At 33.3% G+C, this 24,801-nt stretch overlaps 3 protein-coding genes across 3 annotated transcripts; all 3 read right to left on the bottom strand.

Annotated features, from left to right (window-relative positions):
* Positions 1–4,714: 4,714 nt before the first annotated feature.
* LOC112014165 (serine/threonine-protein kinase AtPK2/AtPK19) lies at positions 4,715–8,560 on the bottom strand. Its single transcript, XM_024046550.2, is given in 9 exon segments — positions 4,715–5,196; positions 5,353–5,460; positions 6,318–6,491; positions 6,633–6,753; positions 6,853–6,935; positions 7,567–7,625; positions 7,628–7,999; positions 8,002–8,140; positions 8,143–8,560. Coding segments are annotated over 9 exon segments (1,488 nt in total). The 5' UTR covers positions 8,290–8,560; the 3' UTR covers positions 4,715–4,911.
* Positions 8,561–9,853: 1,293 nt separating this feature from the next.
* LOC136061085 (transportin MOS14-like) lies at positions 9,854–16,516 on the bottom strand. The gene is given in 16 exon segments (XM_065770335.1): positions 9,854–10,648; positions 10,755–10,819; positions 10,822–10,931; positions 11,032–11,177; positions 11,331–11,423; positions 11,511–11,630; positions 12,246–12,300; positions 12,405–12,479; positions 12,561–12,649; positions 12,732–12,813; positions 12,907–13,030; positions 14,683–14,838; positions 15,083–15,134; positions 15,446–15,549; positions 15,552–15,564; positions 16,370–16,516. Coding segments are annotated over 16 exon segments (1,674 nt in total). The 5' UTR covers positions 16,481–16,516; the 3' UTR covers positions 9,854–10,369.
* Positions 16,517–20,519: 4,003 nt separating this feature from the next.
* Positions 20,520–22,902, bottom strand: LOC112014155 (transcription factor MYB1R1). The gene is made up of 3 exons (XM_024046537.2): positions 22,456–22,902; positions 21,757–21,965; positions 20,520–21,174 (listed from the first exon to the last, which is right to left on the bottom strand). The coding sequence occupies exons 1-3, from the start codon at positions 22,727–22,729 to the stop codon at positions 20,734–20,736; spliced, it is 924 nt and encodes a 307-aa protein (XP_023902305.2). The 5' UTR covers positions 22,730–22,902; the 3' UTR covers positions 20,520–20,733.
* Between the last annotated feature and the right edge of the window lie 1,899 nt (positions 22,903–24,801).

Here is a 24,801-nt window from a genome sequence, read left to right as displayed (position 1 = left end):
CTGGGGGCCATAATGTTACTTAAAGAATATATCCCCCCTACCTATCTATGCTTAACAAGAGTTGGCGTGAAACATGATTTGCCATTGTTGTTGTTGGAAAAACATGGTTTGTATCGCATACAAAACATACGCAGCGAAAAATTAACAGATCAACTTCATTTGCAATTCATAACATGTATTATGTAAATTTTAGAATTTAAGACTACAAAAGCATACCTTGATGAGGTGAAATTCAAAATCAAAGATTAGAAGTACTTGGGAACACTTTTAATCTTCACTCTAATTCCACTTTTTGCCCAAGAAGTATGATATCTTAATCAGTTATATGTATGTGTTCAAGTGAGAATAAGAGGGTAACTTACACTCATATACACACAATTTCATTCTCTTACAAAATTTTGTATGTTTATTGAGCTTTTGCATGTGGCTTAGAGTGGGACCAAAGGAGACAAATAAAACACTAGCTCCAATGGGTTTTGGGTCTTTCTACCAACTCTTGACAAGCCCAAAATTACCATTAATTATATTTAATACCACTATATAAATATAATTGCACTCTAAGCCTTATTAATAAATTATATCCCAAGATTTTATTATACATACAACCCCTTCATTAAAATATTCATAGTAATACAAAGTCATGAATATTGACTGCCATTTTGAAGATCACTACATTTTAATCCTTGAGTATCCGATTTAATCCTTTAAGTTATTCATCATATATTTATAAAATCCAATTTCATAAATATATATTTTAATAACTCCTTACTAAAATGGTTAGGCTTAACACTCTAAATAACCAAACCCATTAAATTTATCTCAAATGAATATTTTATATCTCCGTTAAGAGATTATGAATTCTATCTTAAGAATATATGTTTTTTCAACACTAAATGTGACTGCCTAACATACTGAGGTTTTGATCGTGACTTTAAATCTCACTCTTGATATATCAAAGCAGCCTACACTTCATGATCAGATTCATTATTCTTTCAGGATTAAGAGTTGATATAAATAGAAGTCATGAGATTTATTATTCATTTGACAGTCGTTAGTAGAATAATAAACTTTACAGCGGTCTAGTTCAATATGTTTTAACACTTAAAACATACCAAGTAGAAGTCTCCACTTCCATGATCAAGACAAATCATCTTAGTTGATATGTTATAATCTTCGCAGATGAAATGCCCAATTTCATCACCGATTACAAACTAAAATTCTGAGTTTACAAAGAACTTGTGATTTATATATTCTGTGACTAAATCACATAAATAATAATAAAACAACTTTATTATTCACAACATAATGTCATATATAGCATCATACAATAGGATTTAAAGGGCACATATCCTAATAGTTGGGGTACTCATCACCAATCATGACTTCTTGTTTTACTTTTCCTACAGATGCCCAGCAAAACTCTTATCACTTGTACAGCTAATTCTAATCAACACAGAAGGAAAAAAAAATCAAATTTATGTCAATCATTTTCATAACAAATATCAAGCTTCTGAGATGCCATCATTAGCTAAGCACATGTTAATGTGTTGTCTAGATTTTAATGGTTAATTTTCTCGTTGTCTATAAAGTGAGTTGGAACAAGATTCTTCAATGTTGCTTTCCCCTCTATACTTTCTAATTGCATCTCTTACTTTTCACCGTTGCTTTGTGTCAACTTCCTAAGGAAGTTCCAGACAGAATCCCCCGCCTCTCTCTCTCTGTGAAATTTGGCAGAAGCCTAGCCACAAGCTTAGTTTAGTGATTTGGATTAAATATTATGATATGCTTCAATTAGTAACTATCTAAAAAGTTTGAAACCTCCATAAATTATCACACTCTGCAACTTAGGTGAGGAATGTAACCATGATCATTCACTATGCAATTAACTATATTAGAAATTTAAAAATCTCAAAGTTATTGAGCTCTCCAACCTCTACAAGGAGAAACATGAATAATTTGCCATCATCGCGGGATCAATTTCTTCACAAGAAAAACCAATATTTGTTCCACTCTACCAAGATAAAATATAAATAAAATGGATAAAAGTTAGTGCACAGTAGGCTCTCTTTTTTCTCTCCCAGCATGCATAACAGCATAATGTTCTATTATTTATCTCTTTGGTGCAGGACCGTTAAGAAAGTTCAGCACTATACTAGGTTTCTTGATGAATTCTTGAATAAAGTTTATTGTTCAAGAGTTTAGGTTAGAAAAGTATGAATGTTGACGGCTATTTGGGCTGAAACATGGGATAACAGAAAATAACATAAATAAACCACTAGGCAATCACACCTAAATCTTCCTAAGCATTCACACTTAGGGTTTCTTGGCATTACACCTCGGAGAAGTTTGCATCACACAAACAAAGCTTAAAATAAGCTACTGAATTTTATTAATCAAAATATTCTGCCATCATGTGACCACAAAAGAGCCTTTATATAGAGGCCATAATTATCATTTTCCTTAGGACTTGGACTATAAATAACCTATTTCTAGAATGAATAGGAATACTAATAATAATTAAATAAAAGACTTAATAATACGTAAATATAAAATAAGACTCATGGGCCTTTGGTACGGCCAAGGACAGCCCATTCCAGATTTCTGGAAATTACCAAATTGCCCTTGTTCTAATAAACCTTAATTAAAACTGATCCAGCAGCTTCTCAACCTAAAAGACTCAAATACTAATAACTAAAATGACCTACCAAAGGTGCAAAGAAGGTCCGACATCAAAACTAGACCACAATTCTTGAATCTTTGTATATTTAATCTTCTTTTTCCTTGAGCTCTTCCTTGTCTACATCACTCTTACTATAAGTATGCATAGCATTCTATTATTTGCCCATATGAGTGGAGATTCACTTTTTTTTTTTAATATTAATTTATCAAACCTTAGCTTGACTTCACAATTAGATGGGTAGAGAGGAGAGGAGAGAGGGAGACAGGTGGAGATTTAAAATCGTTTGGATTTCTTTTTAACAGGAAGGGGAAAGAATTTGATGGGATTTGGGGCTTAGAGATGTCCAATTTGAGAGAATTTATAGGGGAATGAATTCTAATTTTATAAATTTTATGTATTCCCCCCACGTGTTTTTTTTTCGCTCTTAAATTGTAGAGTTTAACAAATAAATGATATATTTATCTAATTTTTAACAAGTAATCATTTCCTCTCATTTTCATCTTACAACCAACTCTCCTCCACTCTTAATTTTCAAAACATCCAAATAAGAGGAGGGATATCTACTCTGCTCTCCACTCATCTCAACTTCTTTGTTTTCAAACACAATTTAAGTCCACCCACTACTTGGAGCTAACTCAGATAATTGTTTGTTATACAATCCTATCCAGCATCTTACTATATAGTCTCTTATACCACAGCCTCAAATAGACCAAAATTATTTGTGCTAAATAGCATATTCTTCTCCTTAAATGATGATGATTATTATTATTATCATTAGCATCTTTCTTCGACTTCTCCTTCCATGATCTTTATTATTTGTTTAACGAACAGCATCTTACTATTTGATGTTTGACTTCTTCTACTTCTTTGGTGATCATTATTATTTGTTTAATGAATAGCGTCTTCACTATTTGATGTTTGATGTTATTCGTTACAATAGTCTCTTTCTCCACAATAAAAATAACAACCAAAACTTTATCTCAAAATTTTGGGATCAACTATCAATCCTCAACAGACTATTTAGGGTTAACTACGTGTATTATTTTCCATCATTTTATACTATCCAAAGTATCAATCTTCTTTGCTACTTCCTTAATTAATATGCCACTTTTTTTTTTAATAAGTCTTAAATTTGTTAAGATTTATTTATTTATTTATTATTATTATTTTTTTAAAATTTGACAATTGAGAGAGAGGATTTGAACCCTGAATGTTTCCATTAGAAACACTAGGTGGTGCTAACCAGTTGAACGACAATGTGTTTGGCCAACATATCACTTATTACTATTATTACTACTAATGTTCAACTCACTAAAGACCAGTTGAGCTACAAGGCTTTTGGTTAACATATAACTTATTAAAATTATTACTACTAATGTTATCAACTTACTCTTCCTTATTAGTGCATAATTGCTCTCTTTTGCACATGACCAAATCATCTCAAACAACTCTCCCTTAATCTTTTGATCAATAGATGCTAGCCTTATCTATCTTAATATTTTCATTTTAGCTACACTAATCTTTTGCTTATTGACAGCCCAACATTTAGCATCATAGAACTTAGATGTTCTTATAGCAGTTTTATAAAATTTTCTACTTAATTTAATAAGAGCAAAACTCTTGATGTACTTCACCACTTCATTTGCTCTACTCTTCCCATGATTTACATCATCTTTAATCTCTCCATCTTAATCAATTGTTGATCCAAGATATCATAAACTCACTCTTGGCCTTGGAAATTTCTTGCATTAAGTCTTACAACCCCTTCATCTATATTTCTACTTTTACTAAAATTATGTTCCATGTACTTTGTTGGTCCTACTAGTAAAAAGCAATTGTGATAGAGAAATTGTCAACCTCAGAAAAAAAAAATAAAACTTGCCATGCAGAGTTTGTATCTTACCGGACATGTTGTACCTGATATGGCTCTAGTGCAGAAGGAATGAGATGAAACATAAATGCCCACACTTCATCTCAAAACATCTTTTAACTGTAAGAATTTTTTAAAAGTTCACTAAAAATTTAAGACTAAGCTGAGTAGGAAGTGAAAATCCACAAAATTATTTATTCTAAGACGAGTTAGAAATATTGTACATGAGATACGAATGTGAACGTATTTGTTTGTTTGATAGCAGGACTTGCAATCAGTTAAGATTACAATTGAATGGCAACCCTGCTTCAAACCACCCTTCATATCATCCTAACTATGCTCTTGGCCAGAAGCTGTAAGTTTATACAGATGAAAGCCAAGGGTTAGGTGCCACATAAGTATATCCTTGGAAATGTTCACCTGCAGTTGGCGTGGGAGCTGGCGAGTCATCTGCAGGCATTGCTGTCCAGCACCGGTCGAAATTGGCTGTACAGTCTTTTCCACTCACGTCTGGCTTGAACTTTGGTTGCAGTTCTCTGGCCTCTAATTTATTCCAATTGATTGATTGAAACCACTTGTGACTTTTGATCTCATCCCCTCCATTAGGACCACTACCTAATCTTCTTGATGGCTCCTTTTGCAGCAACTGGAAAAAAAGAAAAAGAAAAAGAAATTAGAGAAATATTTATCTAAGTTTTATTTGACAGGAAAATTAAAATAAAAAATGCGCAGGGTGGGGGGAGGAAGGAAAAGAAGAGAGACAAAAAAAATCACTTGGAAAGGAATAAAGAAATATACTTACTCCTTTAAGTAAGGAATGAGCGTCACTGGTAAGAAATGGTGGAAGTTTAAACTTCTCTTTGATGATTTTCTCCTGAAGCTTCTTTCTATTTGCATGTGTAAATGGTGGCTGCAGAAAGAAATAAATAGAATAAAAATTTGGCAATCAATGTAACAACACTTCAGACCCCTAATAATTAGCTAGTTGAGCCTGACAGTTCAAAGATATTTAATGATAAATTCCTCAACTATCAATATCAGCCTAGATATTAGCCAAAAAAGGAGTCAACTGAGTTCTATCAGGAGCAACTTGCAGTCCAAAGCAGGTGACTCCATAACATCTGCGCTATATGGAATAATGGTTACTAAAAGGTGAGTATCTGTGCTTAACTCAGGATGACAAGCATGTGGGCATAGGGTTTGCACTCAACAAAACAGTTGGATATGTCCTCAACATGCATCTATGACAAAGAAAAAAGGAACAACTTGCTAGCAGACTGTAAGTTACCTCAATCATTCTCAAAATGATGAAGTAACCATGCCTTACATGCTAGTATGTTACAGAGGCACTTTGTTTTTGCGTGAAGTATGGAAAGAGAGCAAATTACAAAAATAGCTATTCAGTTAGATTTGTCCATTATCATTTTTTTTTTCTTATCCCCATTTATTCTAGGAAGCAATATGCTCTCCCTTTCCAGTAAAAGCCATGCTACCTAACTTTTGACCCTTTGACATTGGCGGATACAATTAACAGGTTACTGGTTTGGAAATCTAGCAATTATTTGGGCAACAAGAAAGCCATAATTGTTAAAAGAGTTCCTTTTCTTCAGTAAAGCCACTACTGACAAGAAGACTAAAACAAATCACTCCCAGTGACCACTTGGGATGGATGGATACAATGTTCATATTCAAATTAGGTACTCCTAAGGTCATCCATAAGTTAAAATCTGGAAATTCTAAAGCACTAAAATTTTCACGTGGTATTACCTGTCCAGTTAGCATCTCAAACAAGAGTATCCCAACACTCCACCAATCTGCATCTTTATTGTGGCCTTTAGACAGCAAAATTTCTGGAGCCATGTATTCTGTGGTCCCACACATTGAATTTGATCTGCTTGATTCATCAATTTCCTTTGCCAGTCCAAAATCAGTTAGCATAACCTGTATCACAGGTACCAACATTAAGACAAATAAAAGCCAACTTATTTTAAGAAAGTATATCTATGCAAGAAAAGCATATTTCAAGACTTTCAAGCATATTTATATCTATGACCAAAATGGGTAAATGGGCACGGCCATTACATGGCCATCAGCATTCATGAGAATATTTTCAGGTTTAAGATCCCGATGCACGATCCCGCACTTGTGAAGATGTGAAACAGCAGAAACTATCTCAGCAGTATAAACCCTTGCCTGATCCTCACTACTCAAGACACACCCAAAGCCAAAATCAAACAGGTGAACATACATTCATACAATGTGATTAGAAATCTAGAATACCAAAAAGAACTATAGAAGATACCTGAAGATTCCCTGCCGGTACAGATGAAAAAAGAGATGCCCTCCATTAATAAAATCCAGAATCAAGTAAAGCTTAGTCTTGGTCTGCAATGTCATCCACAAAATAATAATTACAACGTTCTACATCCATGTAAATTCATAAGGATTCTCCACAAATGTAGAGGAACCAAAAAGAATCCCAAGCCTATTTTTGGACCATTTATCATGCCAAGCCAAATCTTCTACATGTAATGGCCATTTGGGTTAGCTTTTAGCTTCAGCTTTTAAGCTTATTTGCTTATATACTGCTTTTTTAAAACCTCATTCAACAAATCAGCAAAAAGCTAATCCAAAAGCAAATTAAGCAATACCATTTTGCCATCTAGGATTTCCTAGTAAACAGATTTAACAATCAAATCTTTGATCTATAGAAATGTGATAACTGCATTTCTTAAGTCCCATAATCCATAACCAAAACCACCAATTAAAAAAACTTTCAAATCATGTTATTAATGTGGGCCAGTAGAAAGCAACAACAACAAAGGTCAAATGCCCATCTCAAATTTTTGTGAGAATCTAGAATCTTTCATTGTTTCCACGTTTAATTTGTCTTAAAACCCAATTCACAATTGGCAAACTACGACCAATAAAAATTGAACCTTGCATCACAATAAATGTAACCCATGTATAATAATCTATAAAATTTGAAATTCACAAAGAAAAGAAGAGAGTATACCTGAAAGGAGTAGCGGAGCTGAACAATAAAAGGGTGGACAACTTTAGTGAGAATATCCTCTCAGCCTTCATGTAATCCACATGGTTCTTCTTTATAATGGTGTCCTTCCTCATCACTTTCATGGCGTAAATCCCATCTCTACTACCATCACTATCGCTATCAGAAGCACAATGAATATTCTCTTTCTTCTTCTTCTTCTTCTTCCTTCTGACTTGGAACACTTTTCCAAAAGCACCTTGCCCCACAACTCTCAGAATCTCAAAATCCAAAGGCCCAATCTTTCCCACACTCTCACTCTCACCATCATCATCAGTTGGGTCATTTCCGGGTTCGGTTTCGGGTTCAGAGTCGGGTTCGAGTTCGGGTTCAAGAGGGAGAGAGCGAGAGAGAGAAGAGGTGGTGAAGCGAGGAGAGGGACCCACGAAGGAGTGGGACGGTTGTGGATCACAGGTGGGTCCACTGGGATTGGGAAGGCGGCGGTGGCAGAGAAGGAGGGTGATGACGTGGACGGTGGTGATGAAGATGAAGGGTTGGGATTTGAAGTTGGGTTTTGGTTTTGGTGGTGATGTGGGTTAAGGGACCAAACACTTCGGAGAAGTCGAAGTCATCTTGGGTGGTGGTGGTGGTGTCGGAATACGATGGGATTGAAACTGTGAGCTTGTTGTTAAGGTTTGTGGCTAAGAAAGTGTGCAAGTATTTCTTCTTCTGAGAATTCGACAACATTTTTTAATCTGTTACGGTTATGTGTTTGTGTTTGTGTTTGTGTTTTTTTTTTATTTATTTATGGGTTAGAGATTTGAGAGAGCCAGCCAAGAATTATTGATATTCAAGGCGGGCTGAGAGAGCTTGGCATCACATCGTAGAGAGAGAGAGATTGATGGTAGAGAAGAAAAGGTGACAATTATTGGTGCAAGGCAATAACAATCATAACGCAAATTTGCTTTTACATAGAAGAACATGGAAGAACGAGAATACATTGAATTCAACAACAACGGGGATATGTTTGACTCTGGCTGCCAACTCGCCTTTGGTGGCTCGTGTTCAATACTCGCAAGTAGCAACAATTTATGTATCCATTATCCTACTTGTCGTTTTAGGAAACCTTTGGAGTATTATAGGGTTGAGAGAAAGTGAAAAGCTAGAGTTTTGAGTACGACATTAGTTTGGGATAACACACTAGTAAGGGTATTTGGTTTAGCCATTTTTGTAACACAAAATCTGTGGACCCTACCTAAAAAATATGTGTTTGGTTTAGTTTTTAAGTTGAGTTTCTATAACTTTAAATTCAAAATTTTGAGCTTGAGTTACGGAAACAGAAAACAACTTAAATTTTGAGTTTGAGTCACGAAAACAAAAAATGAGTTTTGAGCGTTTTCAAGTTGAGTTTCGAATTTTAATATTAGTCTTGTAAATAAATGCATCTGTATGGGGCTTGCATCAGAGTAATGTCTCCATCAATTTAGAACTAACCATCGCTCTTCTCTTTCTTCTTTCTCAGTACGCAATTTTTACTCCAAACTCAGCAAACTCACCTCTCTTCCTAACAAACAAAACAACAAAAGATAGCACAACCAGTATGGTATAGTTATATTTTTTTCCCAAAACTTAATTTTTAAGCAAATATAAATCAACGGAAATAAGTTTCACTTAACAAAAATGTAACACATGAAGCCTATATGAAATAATCATCTGATTCATCGCCGCTTGTAAAATTTTGGTATGCATTTCTTGTTACACGACTTTCCAATGCTGTTTCTTCTTTAATTCAATTTAAGCTATATCTAAATTCTTGAAAATTAAATTTACTATTATTCGACAAAAAAATTTTCTCAACAATCAAATTTACGCAAGTTACTATTAATTTGACATGGATAAAATTTAGGTACAATTCATTGAGTATATACTTTAAAGTTTTAAATGTTGTACTTTAAGTGAACGTTTGGATCCCATGTCCAGCGTTCACATTTTGCGTTTTACCTTATTTTTTTTACTAGCACCTTGCATTATGGCAAATGAACAGTAATTTAAAAAGTAAACAGTAATCAAAAATTATTTTTTTATTATTTTCAGTTTTTAATTTTCAACAAAAAACAGTATTTAAACATACCCTAAATCCTAAAATTAGATTCAACCATGTTAGCTAATTCAACCTTGTTTCTGTATCAGCCAATATAGCACAAGCAGTGTTATCCTTCATTAACAAAAATTGTGGCTTACTGACCAATGCATTTTGCCCATCTGACATTGTTTCGTTCCTAGCAAAATTAAACAATTTCTTAACCGGAAATTATGAACATAATCAATCCAAATAATGCAATGCATTTGAGAGGTAACTTGCCTCAATTTAACAAAGACAAAGACGAGTAGACAACTAGTAAGAATAGCAATGGTTCAAAAAATTCCAACATTGTAAAGGATGAAAGATCAATGACTCCTAAAGAATGCTTTTTTTTTTTTTTTTTTTTTTGTACCTTCTCTTTTTGTTTTTCTTTTCCATTACAGTAAATTACAACTCTATACTGAATAAACTTGGTACCCAAAAAATGACAAAGCCAAGACAAGTGAAACCACTCTATGATCCCAATTCCCACATCTCATCAACAGCGAAACGACAGTCGCTCCTCCAACCCAATATGAAGGGACAATGATTCTCCTTTAAAATTGGAGAATGAAAATTAAATACAGAAAGGGTAAAAAAAAAGAAAAAAAAAAAAGAAAAGAAGAAAGCTAATACACAGACAAATTTGGCAATTTGACTATAGTGGCCTAATCAAAATGGCCCTTTTTGTCACTCACTAATCTCCTATGATACAGGTATCAAATTCAACTCAAGCGGCCTCAGAGCTCCTTGAACAATCTCCTGAACAGTACGATTACGGCGGCAAACATCTGCCATCTCTTCAATTGCAACAGTCAGACTATTAATATCAAATCCAGAAGCTGCATCAGACAATGCTTTCAGAAATCTTGACCTCTCAACTTCTGTGACAGCTGTCAAGGGAATTAGAGAAACGCTCTCCTTAGCCCACTCCACTGCTTGCGCCCGATAGGCACGCGTTAATGCCAGTACTGTGTAAGTTACCTGGGAAAAGGAGGCGACATAAATTTCCAGAACTAAAAAGTGAAAGTTGGATACGTTCATGTGAATGTAAATGCTATAACAAGTTCAGAGTAAAACTAGGAGCTACCGGTTCCAATCGAGAACTTGGTAAAGCTCCTGTTAAAGAGGCAATCAAAATTCTGGTGATGCTGGCCCTCGAGGGATAATCACACTGTCCCTGATAGGTAAGTATTGCTCTCCCTTGCTAGAGTTGGCAAGATCAAAGACATCGGATAAGAAGGTCAATATGGAATTGGAGGCCTCTCTGCAAGGGAAGAAAAAGGTAAAACAACCATGAAATAGAAGTGAGTCACTGTCACTGATAACATAATTTGGGGAGGAAGATAGATAGATAGAGGCTATACCTATGCTGTACCGTGATCCCAATCAATGAGCAATCTATTAATGGTTGAAATACTTCAGATGGAATAAATAACTGTGGACAATAGCGTATGCACCTCGATGCCAACAAAAAACAATCATCTGCTATGTCTGGTCTGGCAGTAAATTCCTGTAGAAAAAGATTCAAATAGGATCAAGTTTTATTTTTTCTTCCATCTTTACTTCTTTTTTTCCCCCTTCTTTTGATAAGTAGGTCAATTATCAACAAATTTAAAGACAGATCTGAAGAACCAAATGCAATGAACTGCTTTACAGGCTATACCTGAATATTTGTGAGAAGACGCGTTGTGTGTATGAAGAGTGATTCAATCAAAATTTTTAAATAGTTTGCGCAAGAAGGGTCAGAACCAAATATCTGCAACAGAATATGAACTCAGCTCAAATATTAAGATATTTAAAAAATAAAAAATGAAAGTATCTTATTTTTATGAGGAATTCATACCTTTATGACTTCACTAGAGAGATAAAGAAAGCATGACTGATGATGCTGTTTATATAGGCCTTGAATCTCTTCCAGCATAGCTCCAATTGTGATTCCCATGAACCTTCCAGAAGTTCTTACCTAAGAAAAACTTAGATCTTTATACAACCACTAATAGTATCGTTAAATTTCTACTCCCTCAGAACAAATACTATACTAACATAACAATCATTTCACATTAATCACATAATTCTAAAAAGCCACCCCAATAATTAATACATAGTTAAGAAGAAAGTGAGAACACACTTTAAAGAAAAAAAATAGGGACAATTCAAAGGTGATACAAGGATTATTGGCACTTATAAGGCTAAGTCATCATTATAGAGAACCTAGATCAACATAGATTCCTTTACTTGAAAACTCAAACTTTATAACAGACGCATATCAAGCATGCAGTTGATTATTGAGCAGCACACAACAGGAACCAGAACTATAATTATAACATCAGTTATTGGGAACAAACATATCAAAAGTCAAGTTGCCAGTGCATAATATGCATGAAGATTGAAAGCACACAACTGGGGAATAATAACATACTAAAATAACGTAACACAAAAGACTGGTTCTCAGCACTATTATACTAGGAAAATCTGTATTTGACATCCTAAGTTTCACCAGTACAACCTAATGTTTTAACAATTAGATTTACAAATTTCATCAAGCTAACATAGAAAATGACATGGTTCAGAAACTCACAGCATATTTGCAAGCTCGGCAAAGAGACTCCATTGTTCGCATATCCCAAGCACGACTACACCAGAATCATTTAAAACATGGATCACATAAGAATGAGAAAATTCAGGTACATTAAATTATGAGCTCATCAAACCTAAGAAACAACATACAATTACTTACAGGTCAAAGATTGCCTTAAAGATTGGCCACAGCCTATGAATTGCATCTGCTACTGCTTCAGGGTGATTTACATATCTGAAAAGGTTTCAGAAGCATGTTGAGGACATATAAAAAGATTAAGAATATTAAAGAAATTACAAAGGGATTTGGTCAAACCTAAATATGTATGCAAATCGATCAATATGAACAGTTAATTCACGAGCAGGTTTCTTATTTAATATCTCTGGACCTTGACTAACTGCTTCCTGGATATTGACATTATAAAATTCGTTGAAATCATCCACAAAAGAAGTTTTAGTGAATAATTCCATTAGAAATAAAACCAACCTGTAAAGGAGTAACAACTGGCAAGCATAATGCCTCCAGAGCCCTCTTAGCATTGTCGGGAGGAAGTTCTGTAATGACCATGCTGCAATAATATTTAAAGGTTCAAAATAGATGCCCAATACAGACTCTAATTTCACCATGCAATCTTATTATTTACAGTAAGAAACAAATTTACCTCAAGGCTTCAACTAGATGCAATGAGTCCTCAGCAGCCACTTTAAAACTACTTTCTCCACTAACTGCCCTATGGTATATGTGGAAGAGACCTTCTATGCATCCACAAAGCTTTTTCCGGCAATCTACAGTTAATATGAACCATTTTATTCCATAAAGAATATTATGAAACGAAATTTTAATTTGCAATACGGCCACCAAAAGAGGGCAGCAAAGAAGACTAACTGATTAGTATCTTAAGAACCAAAAATAAATATCGATGGTGTACATTTAAAAGAGAGTCAATGCTACAAGAAACATATATAAATCAATTATTCAATATCAAACAATCATACGAGAAAAAAAATAAATAAAAAAGAAGTCGATGGTCAAAACGCACCTCCTCCCACTGTAGGGAATAAGAGGGAGCATATAAGTCATTGAGTTGAAGCTCAATTTCATTTTATCTTTGTTTGAGTGGATGACAGCTTTGGGTGGTATTCCTGTGTCTTCTTTGTTGAATTTTCTAGATTTATGTAGTTTTATATAGCGCTTTGTTTCCCTTTGTACACTGTTTACCTGGCTAACTGTTTTTTTGCTGTACCTCTTTTTCATTTCCAATAAAGTTTTTTATTTACCAATCCAAAAATGAAAAAAGAGGGAGCTAAGTCCAATCCCTGACTTGGGTGTTACCTATACAAAGAGAGTAAATAATAAATAAGGGTATGTTTACAAGGATAGGAGAGGAGAGGAAAGACGAGGAATAGGGTGGGGGTTACCCTTCCCCTGATTGGATGTTTTGAGGGAGAGAGGATTTGGGGGATTTCATAATATCATGAGTTGAAGCTTTTCTTCTTTCAGACTTTGTTTGAATGGACAAATACTTTGGGTGCTCTTACTTTTAATTTTCTGCCTGATTTGCTTGATTTTTGCAATTTCATTGTTATTTAGTTTATATTTTCTGTTGTCTGTATGGCACACTGCCTGTGTGCCTTGTTTTCATTGTAATTTCTTATTTTCAATGAAGTTCATTACTTATTAAAAAAGGATTCAGACCATCCTCAAAAAATATCCTTTTTTCAATTCCTTCAAATTAAATAAATTTGGACAGAGAGGATACTGAAACTTAATAAATTTTTCTATACTCTCCCTTTTTCCCTTAACAGTTTATTGACATTTTAACAACACCTACACCCTCTCCTTTCCCTTCTCCCCTTGTGGTTTCCTCCTTTTCCTTCAAACTCTCCCCTCCCTTCAAACTCTCAAACAGAATGTAAAACAGAAACAGACTAAGACCTTTGGGAGATAACTAAGCATAAGGTTTTCTTTTCTTTCATTCCCATCACACTAAGCCCTTTAGATGACTTTACAATATGTCCCAAATATCTCTAGACCAAAACAGAAGCATAAGTTATCAAATCAAATCAGGAGAATTATTCTTTACCAGCCTTCTAAAATCAAGGCAACAGCTAATCAATAACACATTTTCAGCCCATACACTGGGGATTCCAGAATTTGGAAGTCAGCTTGTTACAGTCCCACCAACAAATCTTAGTAGCTAAGATTCATCAGACCTGAAATCCGGGTCTCACATCAGGTTTGGAATCAAGGGCTTGATTAAAAGCATCCAGAAAAATGAGTTTTGTCATCATTAGGTGAAATCCAAAGCACTCACTCACATATGTGAAATCACTGGACACCAAGATGTTAAAATCCTAGCAAATGTGTTATAGATGATCCTAATGGCAAAAACACAGAAATCTAATCAAATACATACTTTACAAGACAAATTCCTTACCATCACAGATGTGTCTAAATGCCAAAGCTGCAGCAGCTGCAGAATCTTCAGATGTACCCATGCCACTCATGAGGATATCAATCAGTGAAGGCAATATAGCCGGTCCAGTTGACGCAGAGTCAAGCCACTTTGAATATACTCCAATTGTTAAACACACTGTTTTCCATAAGCATGAGACAAACATCAATTATAAACAATGAAATTTAGAGATCACATGCTGTGATAAAATGGTAATTGCTATTTGATATGCAAGTGCAAAGACATCCCCCTCAGCAGCCAGGTGAAGCAGGGTAGGTAGAGATGGCTCACCATCTCCATGCCATGGTAACACCATGGCCCTGGTCGGGGGAAAAGGTGGAAGGGAAAAGAGCAGCCTATTAAGCTATAACAGAAATATTACCCGTCTGAAGTAGTTGGGGTTGTTGAGGAAGTTTGGGAAGCAAACCCATAACCTGCAAATAGCAAATACACCAAAAACAAAAAAAAAACAAAAAATACTCTTAAGAGTTCTATACTGATAGATATTGTCAAAATATATATATTACAAAACAATAAAGAAGGAAGGCACTCTTCAATTAGAAAATTATTTTTTTAACGAATTCCACATGTACAATAGTTAAGCATAGGCCACGTGAACAAAAGAACTTTGGCAGGAAGATATTATTGTAGATTTATGTCCATATTCTCACCAGCAGGGAGTAATTAGTATGACACGGCAAATAGTTAAGAACCAAGAACATGAGGAAGTTGATTGACACTATACCTGAGGCATTACTTCAGCTTCAACAACTGAAACATAATTTGATATAGCCCGAATGCAAAATAGAGCAGCCTCCACTGGGCACCATTCATTATTTTCACCATTCCACAGCGAGCTACGGCCTTAAATAATACAATAGATAGTGAATATACCATAGCAAAAAGTAGAAAGATCTTCAAACAACAAAAAGTATAAAATACAGGATATTGAAACTTTCTTAAAGTTTTGACCTACAGACCACAGATCCATAACCCACCATTTCTGGGAATCGGATTAATGCAAAGAAATGAGAACCACTTATTTAGCTTTTTGCTAAAAACTTTTTGATGAAAGTGTGCTAAAGAATACTTGAACTTTGAAAAAGTGAGAAAAAGTAAGAAAATGTGAGGTTTTAAAAAGCTATAAATAATTCCTAAAAAGCAAAAAGCTAGCTTATAAGCTAGTCCCAAACACTAAAAGAATTTTTTTACGCTCTTTCTCTCTTCTCAGAGACCAAATGAAGGACAAATGGTCACAAAATTTTGAAATACTTATTCTATTTCTCCATCTTTTTTAAAGACATATCTTCTCAATAAGTTTGACACAACCCCTTTATTTTTTTGATAGGCCACAACCCTTTTATATATGATAAAATCCATTATCAGAGAACAATTTAGTACTAGCAATTCAGGTTTTCAGCATCCAGAATAATTTATGATGACACCAAAAAGAAAAACAAACTTAGTAATAGTAAAAATCCAAATTGCAGAAAAAAAAAATTTAAAAAGAAAATAACAGAACAGTTCATCATTGGCAATTTTAGATACCTTAGAAGTTGATAAATAAAGACTTACTTTTAAAATCAGTTCCAAATTTTACAAAATTTAGATCTTCTGTTATAAACATGGAAAATACTATTTGAGAATCCAAAATAATAATAACATGCACCTCAAGAAGCTTCTTGTAAAGGATTTGTAGCGTTGCATCACCACCTAAAACTGATGCTGCATCAGTCAGGACATCGGCAACAGCTAGCAACATTACAGATTCAGTTAGCATTATAGAAGAAGAACAAGAAATGAAAATCAGGTGGTCAAAGACAGACATTAAAAAAAAAAAAAAAAAAAAAAAAAAAAAACTCAACTAATCAATGGAAGGTTCAAGTTTAAAAATCTAAAAAATTATTTTAATGAAAGCATTTCTTTGATTAGGATTTCTTCCGGTTGCCAATGGATAGAATACTCCAGAACTCCAAGCAACAAAGAAAATGGAGATCCAGAGATCTATTTCATTAACCACAAATTATTAATTCCAATCAACTACAATCTTTTTGCACTTGACGAGATGTCTCACCATGACCTGAAATGAAGAACATTAGTCCTATGCCTATACCCTGCCTCTCTTCAACAATTGTGTATAGTACAAACTTAATCATTACTTCAGCAACCACAAAATTCTGGTTCATGTTTTTTGAAGATTCTCCACACACACACACACACACACACACACACACACTTTTTTTCCTTGTAGGCATAAAGCAAATTTTGAAAAATAAAATGCAAAGTTTTTTTTTTTTTTTTGGTTGGAAAATGATGATTTAAATTATACTTGTACCTTGTGAACTTTTAGCCTTAAATAAGTTTGTGAAGAACTTATATAAAAGTTTAAATTTAAACCTAGGAAGCAAAAAAATCACTATAAACAAAGAGGATAAACTATCTATTTCAGACTATCCCTTGACTTGTAGGTCAGTCAAACATTATCTTATTAACTAAAAAATGCCCTATGATTTTTCTTATGCTTTCAATTAGCATAAACAACTCTTTTGTTAGAAACACGGATGTGGTAGGATGGCCATTTGCTCAATATTTCACAAAGGAATATCATAAATAAAATTGGGACACTTAAAAAAAAATACACATTCAATAACCTTACCTAGCTTCTCAAAAAACAAATAATCTTACCTCTCCACACACACAAAAAAAGAAGAAGCATTTACTCACAAATCATCATCCTTTGTTTTTAGCAGAACAAAAGTAGCAGTATGTCGGTATATCCAACTAAAGGATCTACTTGTAAGTTGTAATGTGCCATGCGGAAAATTAAACCTTTCAAATAGCCCATAATTCTGCTACAAAATAGTAGTGCATCATCGTACTTGTCTCTGAACAAATCCAACTAGAAATTCAATTGGCCACAGTGATTCGCACTATCTAAGCCGCATGCTTGCTTTCAATTACTTTCAACAATGAAGAAAATATTCACTCATCAATTTACTCATGGCAATGATAAGTCATAATTGTGACATTAATAAAGGCCATTTTTCACTCTAGTGGTTACATTAACGACCTTAATGGAAAAGGAAAACCATAACAAGGTCGTAGAGAATTTTCTTTACATTGTTAATGCATTGGATTTGGTGGTCATATTGTATAAACCAAGCCCTAAATGTCTAATAAGTAATGATTGTAATAAATAATGGTAATTTATGTGATAATCCTGCTTCTTTTTCCATTTCACGTACTAACAATGTTAGTATTACACACTTTATCACAATTGACCTATGTGACAGACTATGATTAGTTGTTTATCACTATTACATAATTTCATTATTTATTTTTTCACCACTTACAGTCTACCACGTATGACAATCATGTCAAAGTGTGAGATAGTAGCATTATTGTTCATTCACTATACTAGCTATAACTGGTAAATAGGAAAAGTTAACGAATATTCTGTTAATAATTTTAAAAAAATTTAATTGATTTTTTAGACAATTTTTTATATTTTTCATAAAAATAATATCAAAATTTCCTAAAAATTATGTATTAACAAATACACTTAGACATCCATTAACCAAACCTATGGTAAATTAGTCAAATCAGGTTAATGAGTGCGTAGTTGAACTTGATTCGGTTTGTTCAGCCTTCAAATATTAAGATGATGGAAAACTTCAACGATTCCTTTCAGATAGGACCTTCTTCGAAGATAGTGTTGCCTCCTCTTTTGTAGTCATTTCCAGAGCTAGATTACCTAGAAATGATTACAAAAGAAATTGTAGTAATGGCAATTGTCACACGGTGTCCAGATACAGCTTCCAAAAAGGAATGCCAAAAGTCTGTGTCTCTAGGTGGCAATATTTGACAATTTGATTTTTTTTTTTTTTCGAAGTTAGACTTTTAGTGTAAATGAATTTGTATTAAAATGGTCAATTCATCTCTTGACATAATTAATAAATGACTTTATTTATGTTCATGTCAATTCCATACGAATCAATTTGGGTGGAACTCCATTGAGTTGAAATAATAACTTTTATATTGTAAGCTATTATTAGTACTTTAATGTTATAATGAATTAAACTTTGTATATAATTTATTTGTTTGTAACTGTTATAATTAATGTACTTACAAAATATTTATTAAAAAAAAAAAAAGTCAATTATTTTGGATCATATTATTTTTGTGGGTTGAAATGGATAGTATTCATGTTAATCCGATATAACATGTTTATTAAATGAGATAGAATAGGTATGTATTAAGTGTGTTAAACTTGTTTGCATTATGTTAAACCTATTAATAAATAAGTTGTGATAGAATTGAAGAGTTTTGACAAGATTATTAAATTCATCGTTCATTAAGTTAGAGTTGACCAATGTATTAAAATACCCCTACTTTAACACTAACATGACACAAAAACAAATTATCACCCCCAAATTCTCTATGTCTCAAGTTGGAATGTGAGTCCTAAAATCTCTTTAAGCCCACTACAAAGGGTTGTAGATGACTCATGTGCTATTAATCATATAACTTATTAAGTTATTTAAACTTGTATAATTATTAAATAAATCATAGGATTAAGCATAAATATTTAAAGAGGTATTCTAAATTTTACTGCACCAATCACATAAAAGTAGTATAAATATTTATATATTAATTTTTGAAGTGAAACCAATCACATTTTTTTGCCAAGTAAATTTATCATTTTCTCTTCTTCCAAAGGACTGTTCCAGACGCAGCTGCCACAGCAGACAGGACACTGATCATAAACAGGGCTGGCAAGTTCTGGTTCAATTAGTTAATCATCAATGTTTGACCCATAAACTCAAACTCAAGGTTTAAGCCCATCTCAACCAACTTGTCCCAGATTCAACCCAATGGCCCACCCAGGTACAGAGCTTCCTATACAATAATGTCTATGTTTCAAAATTAACTGCAACTTTTCTTTTTTACTGAGATTTCACTTCCAATCCAACTTTCCTTTTTTAAAAGTCAATAAACTTAATCCAAATAAAGATAAGAATGAATACCATAAATTCAGCTGAGACTATAATTTGGGGCCAAATGAGAATTATTGCACTTAATCCCAAAAAAATAGTTAGCCATGGGGCAAGAAATTTCAGAATTCAGTCACCATATCCATGCCAATAGAACATTCTCTGTATCCTATAGTACAGAAAATGGAAAAAAAAAAAGAAAAAAAGAAAAAAAAAAGATCTCAAAAGTCCAAAAAATCAGCAAGTCAGTCTGCAAATTTTCCATTTCTATTTTCACTTTCCTAACCATATTTAACAGACCCTCCTCTGGCAAATGTGAAAAAGCTTCTGTTTTCTACTTTCTTGTATTTTTCTTTTCACAGAGCAGTATAATTCTTAATATCAACGTCAGTTTTAAACAAACAATCGCTTCAATAAGGGGTTTCTCACTTCTCAAAGTTCAATGAAAGCAACCATTTTCTACCAAAATGTAACAATCAATAAAACCATAAATGCAAAACCCACCACACGTTTTAATAACTATTTTCCCCATTCAATTGAACCTTACAAATGTATGACCCACAACGCGGCATTAATCACTCTACCACAACTACCCTGCTCCATTATTGGGTACCAAAATCAATCCACACACACACAAAATCAATGTGTCCATCACTGAAAAGGGAAGAAAATGCGCTTCTACTAATAATCCAACTTGATTTTTTCTCCTCTAAAAGCCATGAAAACCACTAACGTTAGAGTTAGGCTAGACCCACCATTGTATAAGTAATGAACAGTGCCCTCGTTATTTTCAGTTATATTAGCTACAATCAAAAACAGCCAAAGGAACGCGAATCTAAGATAATAGCATAAACCAACAACAAAGAAAATGACATGACAGTTTCTGGGCCTGTACAAAACAAACAAGGACAAATTCAGTCACCTAGTTACCTTGTCATCTCTAACCCATTCTCTTCTTTTTTTTTTCCTTCTAGAGAGATAAATTGATCTAAGAAACCTGCACTAATTATCAACTATTCCCCCATATTTAATATTTTTCTCAAGCAACAGTGATGATACTATCCCCATTGTTGAAGTTTGGCATTGCTTGGAAAGCTGAAGGATGCCTCGACGGTGACTCCCTCTGATCAGATGTCAATGACAGCTTGAGAGTCAATGGTGATGGATCATTAGCCAACTTCCAATTCAAGTTAAGGTCCGTTATGGTTGCAGCATGAGTAGCCGTATGGATAGGAATTGGACGGACAAGCTTTGATGATGCATTGATATCCAGATTCCCGTGTCCTAAGCTTAGATTTTCCATTGGGTTCTCAATGGGAACTGGAACCACTGCTGGCCCAACAGTCATTGGAAATGCAGGCATCATAGGATAACCATTAAAATTGCACTTTTCAGGCGGCGGAGGTGGCAATGAATGTGAATTCGACACATTTTCTTGATTATTATACCCTGGTTCCTCTTCCATTGGAATTGCTGTGACCTAACACAGGAAAATTGGTCCATGGTCAAGAAAAGGTTTTTACCATTTGGTCATTGAGAAAACGTAGGAAATCACAAAGAAAATCACTCAACTATAACTGGGTCAACTTTCACAAATCCTTAAAGAAACCTAGGATTCTCCATTTGTACTACTACTACTATTTTTTTTTTTACCTTGGGTTTAGTCTTTCTAAATTTTCTCAACAACCAAAACGTACTATTCTAGCAAAACCGACGAAATAACATAGAAATGAGCACCACCATTAAAAAATTAATAACCTTTTCATTTCTAGGAAATTACATATTATCTCATTGCCGACAGAGTAAGAAGACCATTTTTCCTTGTCATGGGTAATTGCCTAAGAACTAACAAAATTAAATCCAACACTCAATCTATATATTCATAAAAAATAATTTAAAAATATTCCCCAAAAATTAAGTCAACATTCAAACATAATTAGATCACAGCTCATTAAAAATTCAAGATTGAAAATTTCAAGATTCTTTTGTTCTTGTTGTCCACAAATTTTTTTTTTCCCTCATCAACCAAACAAGAAAGCAAGCATAGTATTTGATGGGTTACCGTATCAGTGGTGATGTCAAAGAGGCTAGATCGGCGGCGGCGGCGATTGAGGTTGGTACGGCGGAGAAAGTACTTCTGAGCATGACTTGCAACCTGGGTTGGCGTGCGAGTCTTCACAAAGTTTCTAGATATTCCTCTCCAATCTCCTTTCCCTACTTTCTGCAATCCCAGCAGGAATAGCTTGTGCTCGTCCTCTGTCCATGGCACACCTAAAACATAGTAACAAAAACAACCAAAACCTTAGTCCCAAAATCTTATAATCTACCATAGATTCAACAAAAACAACAACATCATCAGTAACCAAATCTTAGTCTCAACAGACTAATAAAGACAACTTTTTTTTTTTACTGCTTCTACTAATGTTACTTGTTTTTTTTTTTTTACTCTCTCTCTCTCTCAAAACTTGAATCAACTCACTTGTAATAGTAATCAAATCAAAAACTTCATTTTTCTAAACAATCTTCTTTTTTTTTTCACATAGGAACAGTAAAAAAGACAAGGAATTTTGTACATGCGAATTCATAGCTTTATGGATCAACTAGGAGTAGTTAAAAATTCAGCAAAAAAAAAAAAAATACCCATTATAGCAGAATTTGGTATAGAATATATAGTCAAGAAGGCTTTGGATTTGGATTTATGAAAAAAAATAATTAAAAAAAATCTCAAAATATAATGATCGGTGATCTATCAGAATAGGACCTCGTTTACGTTCACGTTCACGGGTGGCGCGTGAGCTAGGGACGGCGTCGTCGGCAGAGGCGTAACCAGCAGCAACATCATCTTTGGATTGAATCTTATTGCTGCTATTATTGGAAACCTCTCCATCTTGATGAGGTTGTTGAGGCTGAGGCTGAGGCTGTTCATACTGAGAGAGATTGTTCATACTCACGCTCTTCCTAATCGAGTCCACCACAACTCTCACCCCAAACAAGATGATCTCTCCGTTTCCACACGTCTCTGACTTCATCTCCATCTCTGAGAGAGAAAACCTTTCACTTTGCTATACCCTTTTTTTTTTTTTTTTTTAAATCTCTTCTCTTCTCTCCTCTCCTCTCCTCTCCTCTCTCCTTATTGTTCTTGTTAAAGGTGGAATCTTAAGAGACCGTACAAGTGGAAGTAGAGAGAGAAAAATATGAATGAGTGAATGAAAGGTGCTGTGTGCGTTGGTGTATATATATAAACGTGTGTGTGTGTGTGTGTGTGGGAGAGAGAAAGAAAGACAGAGATGGGGTGGCACCATGTGGATGTGTGTATGTAAAGTTGTGGCGTTATGAAACCTATGGTTTGAGTCTTCTTTTCGTACGTTGTTTTATGTTTTTTTTTTTTTTTTTTTCATTTTTAACAATTTTTTTTAGGACAAGTTCACAGATACAATTGTTAATAATAAAAATTTAAGTATTATGGAAGTTTAGAAATTGTGTTGCTTCATCTTCTTCTTTTTTTGAATAGGTGTTGCTTTATCTTCATTTACCATAAATGTGAGAGGAGTGGAATTATTTTTTGTGTTTCAAAAATACTTAATAATTATTCTTGTTAATAAATTATTTTTAAAAAGTTTTGAATTATTTTTAGAGAAATATAAAAATTGTCAAAATAATTAATTATTTTATTATAAAATATTTTAAAAAAAACTCATAAACCAATATTCATAAGGCGTCATTGACTTTTCCTCTTTTTTTTTTTTTTTATTTACCTAAATTTTGTAAAAAAGGGGTTTAACTAGTTAAGGTCAATCCACTTGACATATTTGATTGATTATATATCATTATCATTATTTGTTTGTGTATATAAACTATGGGTTTGGTGTTTTGGAGTCTTGGGACCATTTTGGGTTTAGTTTGTTATTATTTGGCTAAGAGGATTAAGGTGATGTATTGGTTTTGGTGTCATTGGCCAAGCGTGATAAAGCAGTATGTATCAATGCATTTTGAGGTGTGATGTGACGAATGTGTGACACGAAGATGAAAATTTTGTGGGCCTCATGTTATATGTTAAAAAATTAAAAATAATTATATATTTAAAAAAAAAAATTTGAAGCTGCATTTCTTTTGTTGGTTTATTGATTCGTATAGTCCACAAGCGTCCAATCAATCCTTGTCATCAACAAAGAGAGTTGAACAAATTTTTAGACCCCATCTTACACTCAAATGTGATGCTTCCTCAATAATGTTATTCATGTAAAATTTGAAGAGACTTGAGATCAAATTAAAATTATTGACCTAGTATCTCATAATTGGAGTGATACCTTTGGTCCTTTCTTTAATAAATGATTTAGATTAAAATACTGACATTAGGAATGTAAACAAGTTGAGTAGAACCAATTATTAAATATTTAAAATTGTTCATTTAATTTTATTTTGAACACAATTTAAATTTAAACTCATTAATAAGCTTTATTACATATTCATATTTAGTTCATTTACCTTTCAAACAAGCTTGATCTTTTTTAAAATCTACTTCATTGACTTAATTTTTCTCCAAATATAGTGAATAATATGACTGAAAACTTTTTACATAAATTTATGCAAAAAATTGATAACTAAAATAGTTGAAATTATTATTTAAATTTTTTTGAAATTATATTATTAAGTTAATTAGATATAATATTTTCATTTACAACCTTATAAAAATTAGATTTATTAACCTTGTATTATTAAAAATTATATACAATTTTTAATATAAATTTTTATAAAATTAAAATTTTATATTATCAATCAATTATAAATAATAATTTGATATCTTATACATTTATTTAGAAATTTACATTATCTCATTTTAAGTCTATATAATTATTTTCTTATACATATATTACATATAATATTATATATTTAAATTGGTTATTATATTAACGAGTTTACTCATAAATACATTATTATAAATGAGCTTAGTTTTCAATAATCAAGCCTTGAATTTTACTCGTTAGCTAAATAAACAAACATCAACAAGGATTTTCTCAAAACATTGTTCATAAATAATTTGATTTATTTATTGCTACAACCAAGATGTAGGTTCCCTTAATTTATTTATGCAAATTTGTAGAAAGAA

Source organism: Quercus suber, unplaced genomic scaffold, assembly GCF_002906115.3.
Source record: "Quercus suber isolate HL8 unplaced genomic scaffold, Cork oak 2.0 scaffold_30, whole genome shotgun sequence".
Classification (NCBI taxonomy): Eukaryota; Viridiplantae; Streptophyta; class Magnoliopsida; order Fagales; family Fagaceae; genus Quercus; species Quercus suber.
The sequence above is the reverse complement of the archived record's forward strand: the minus strand, read 5'-3'. Positions and strand labels throughout refer to the sequence as shown.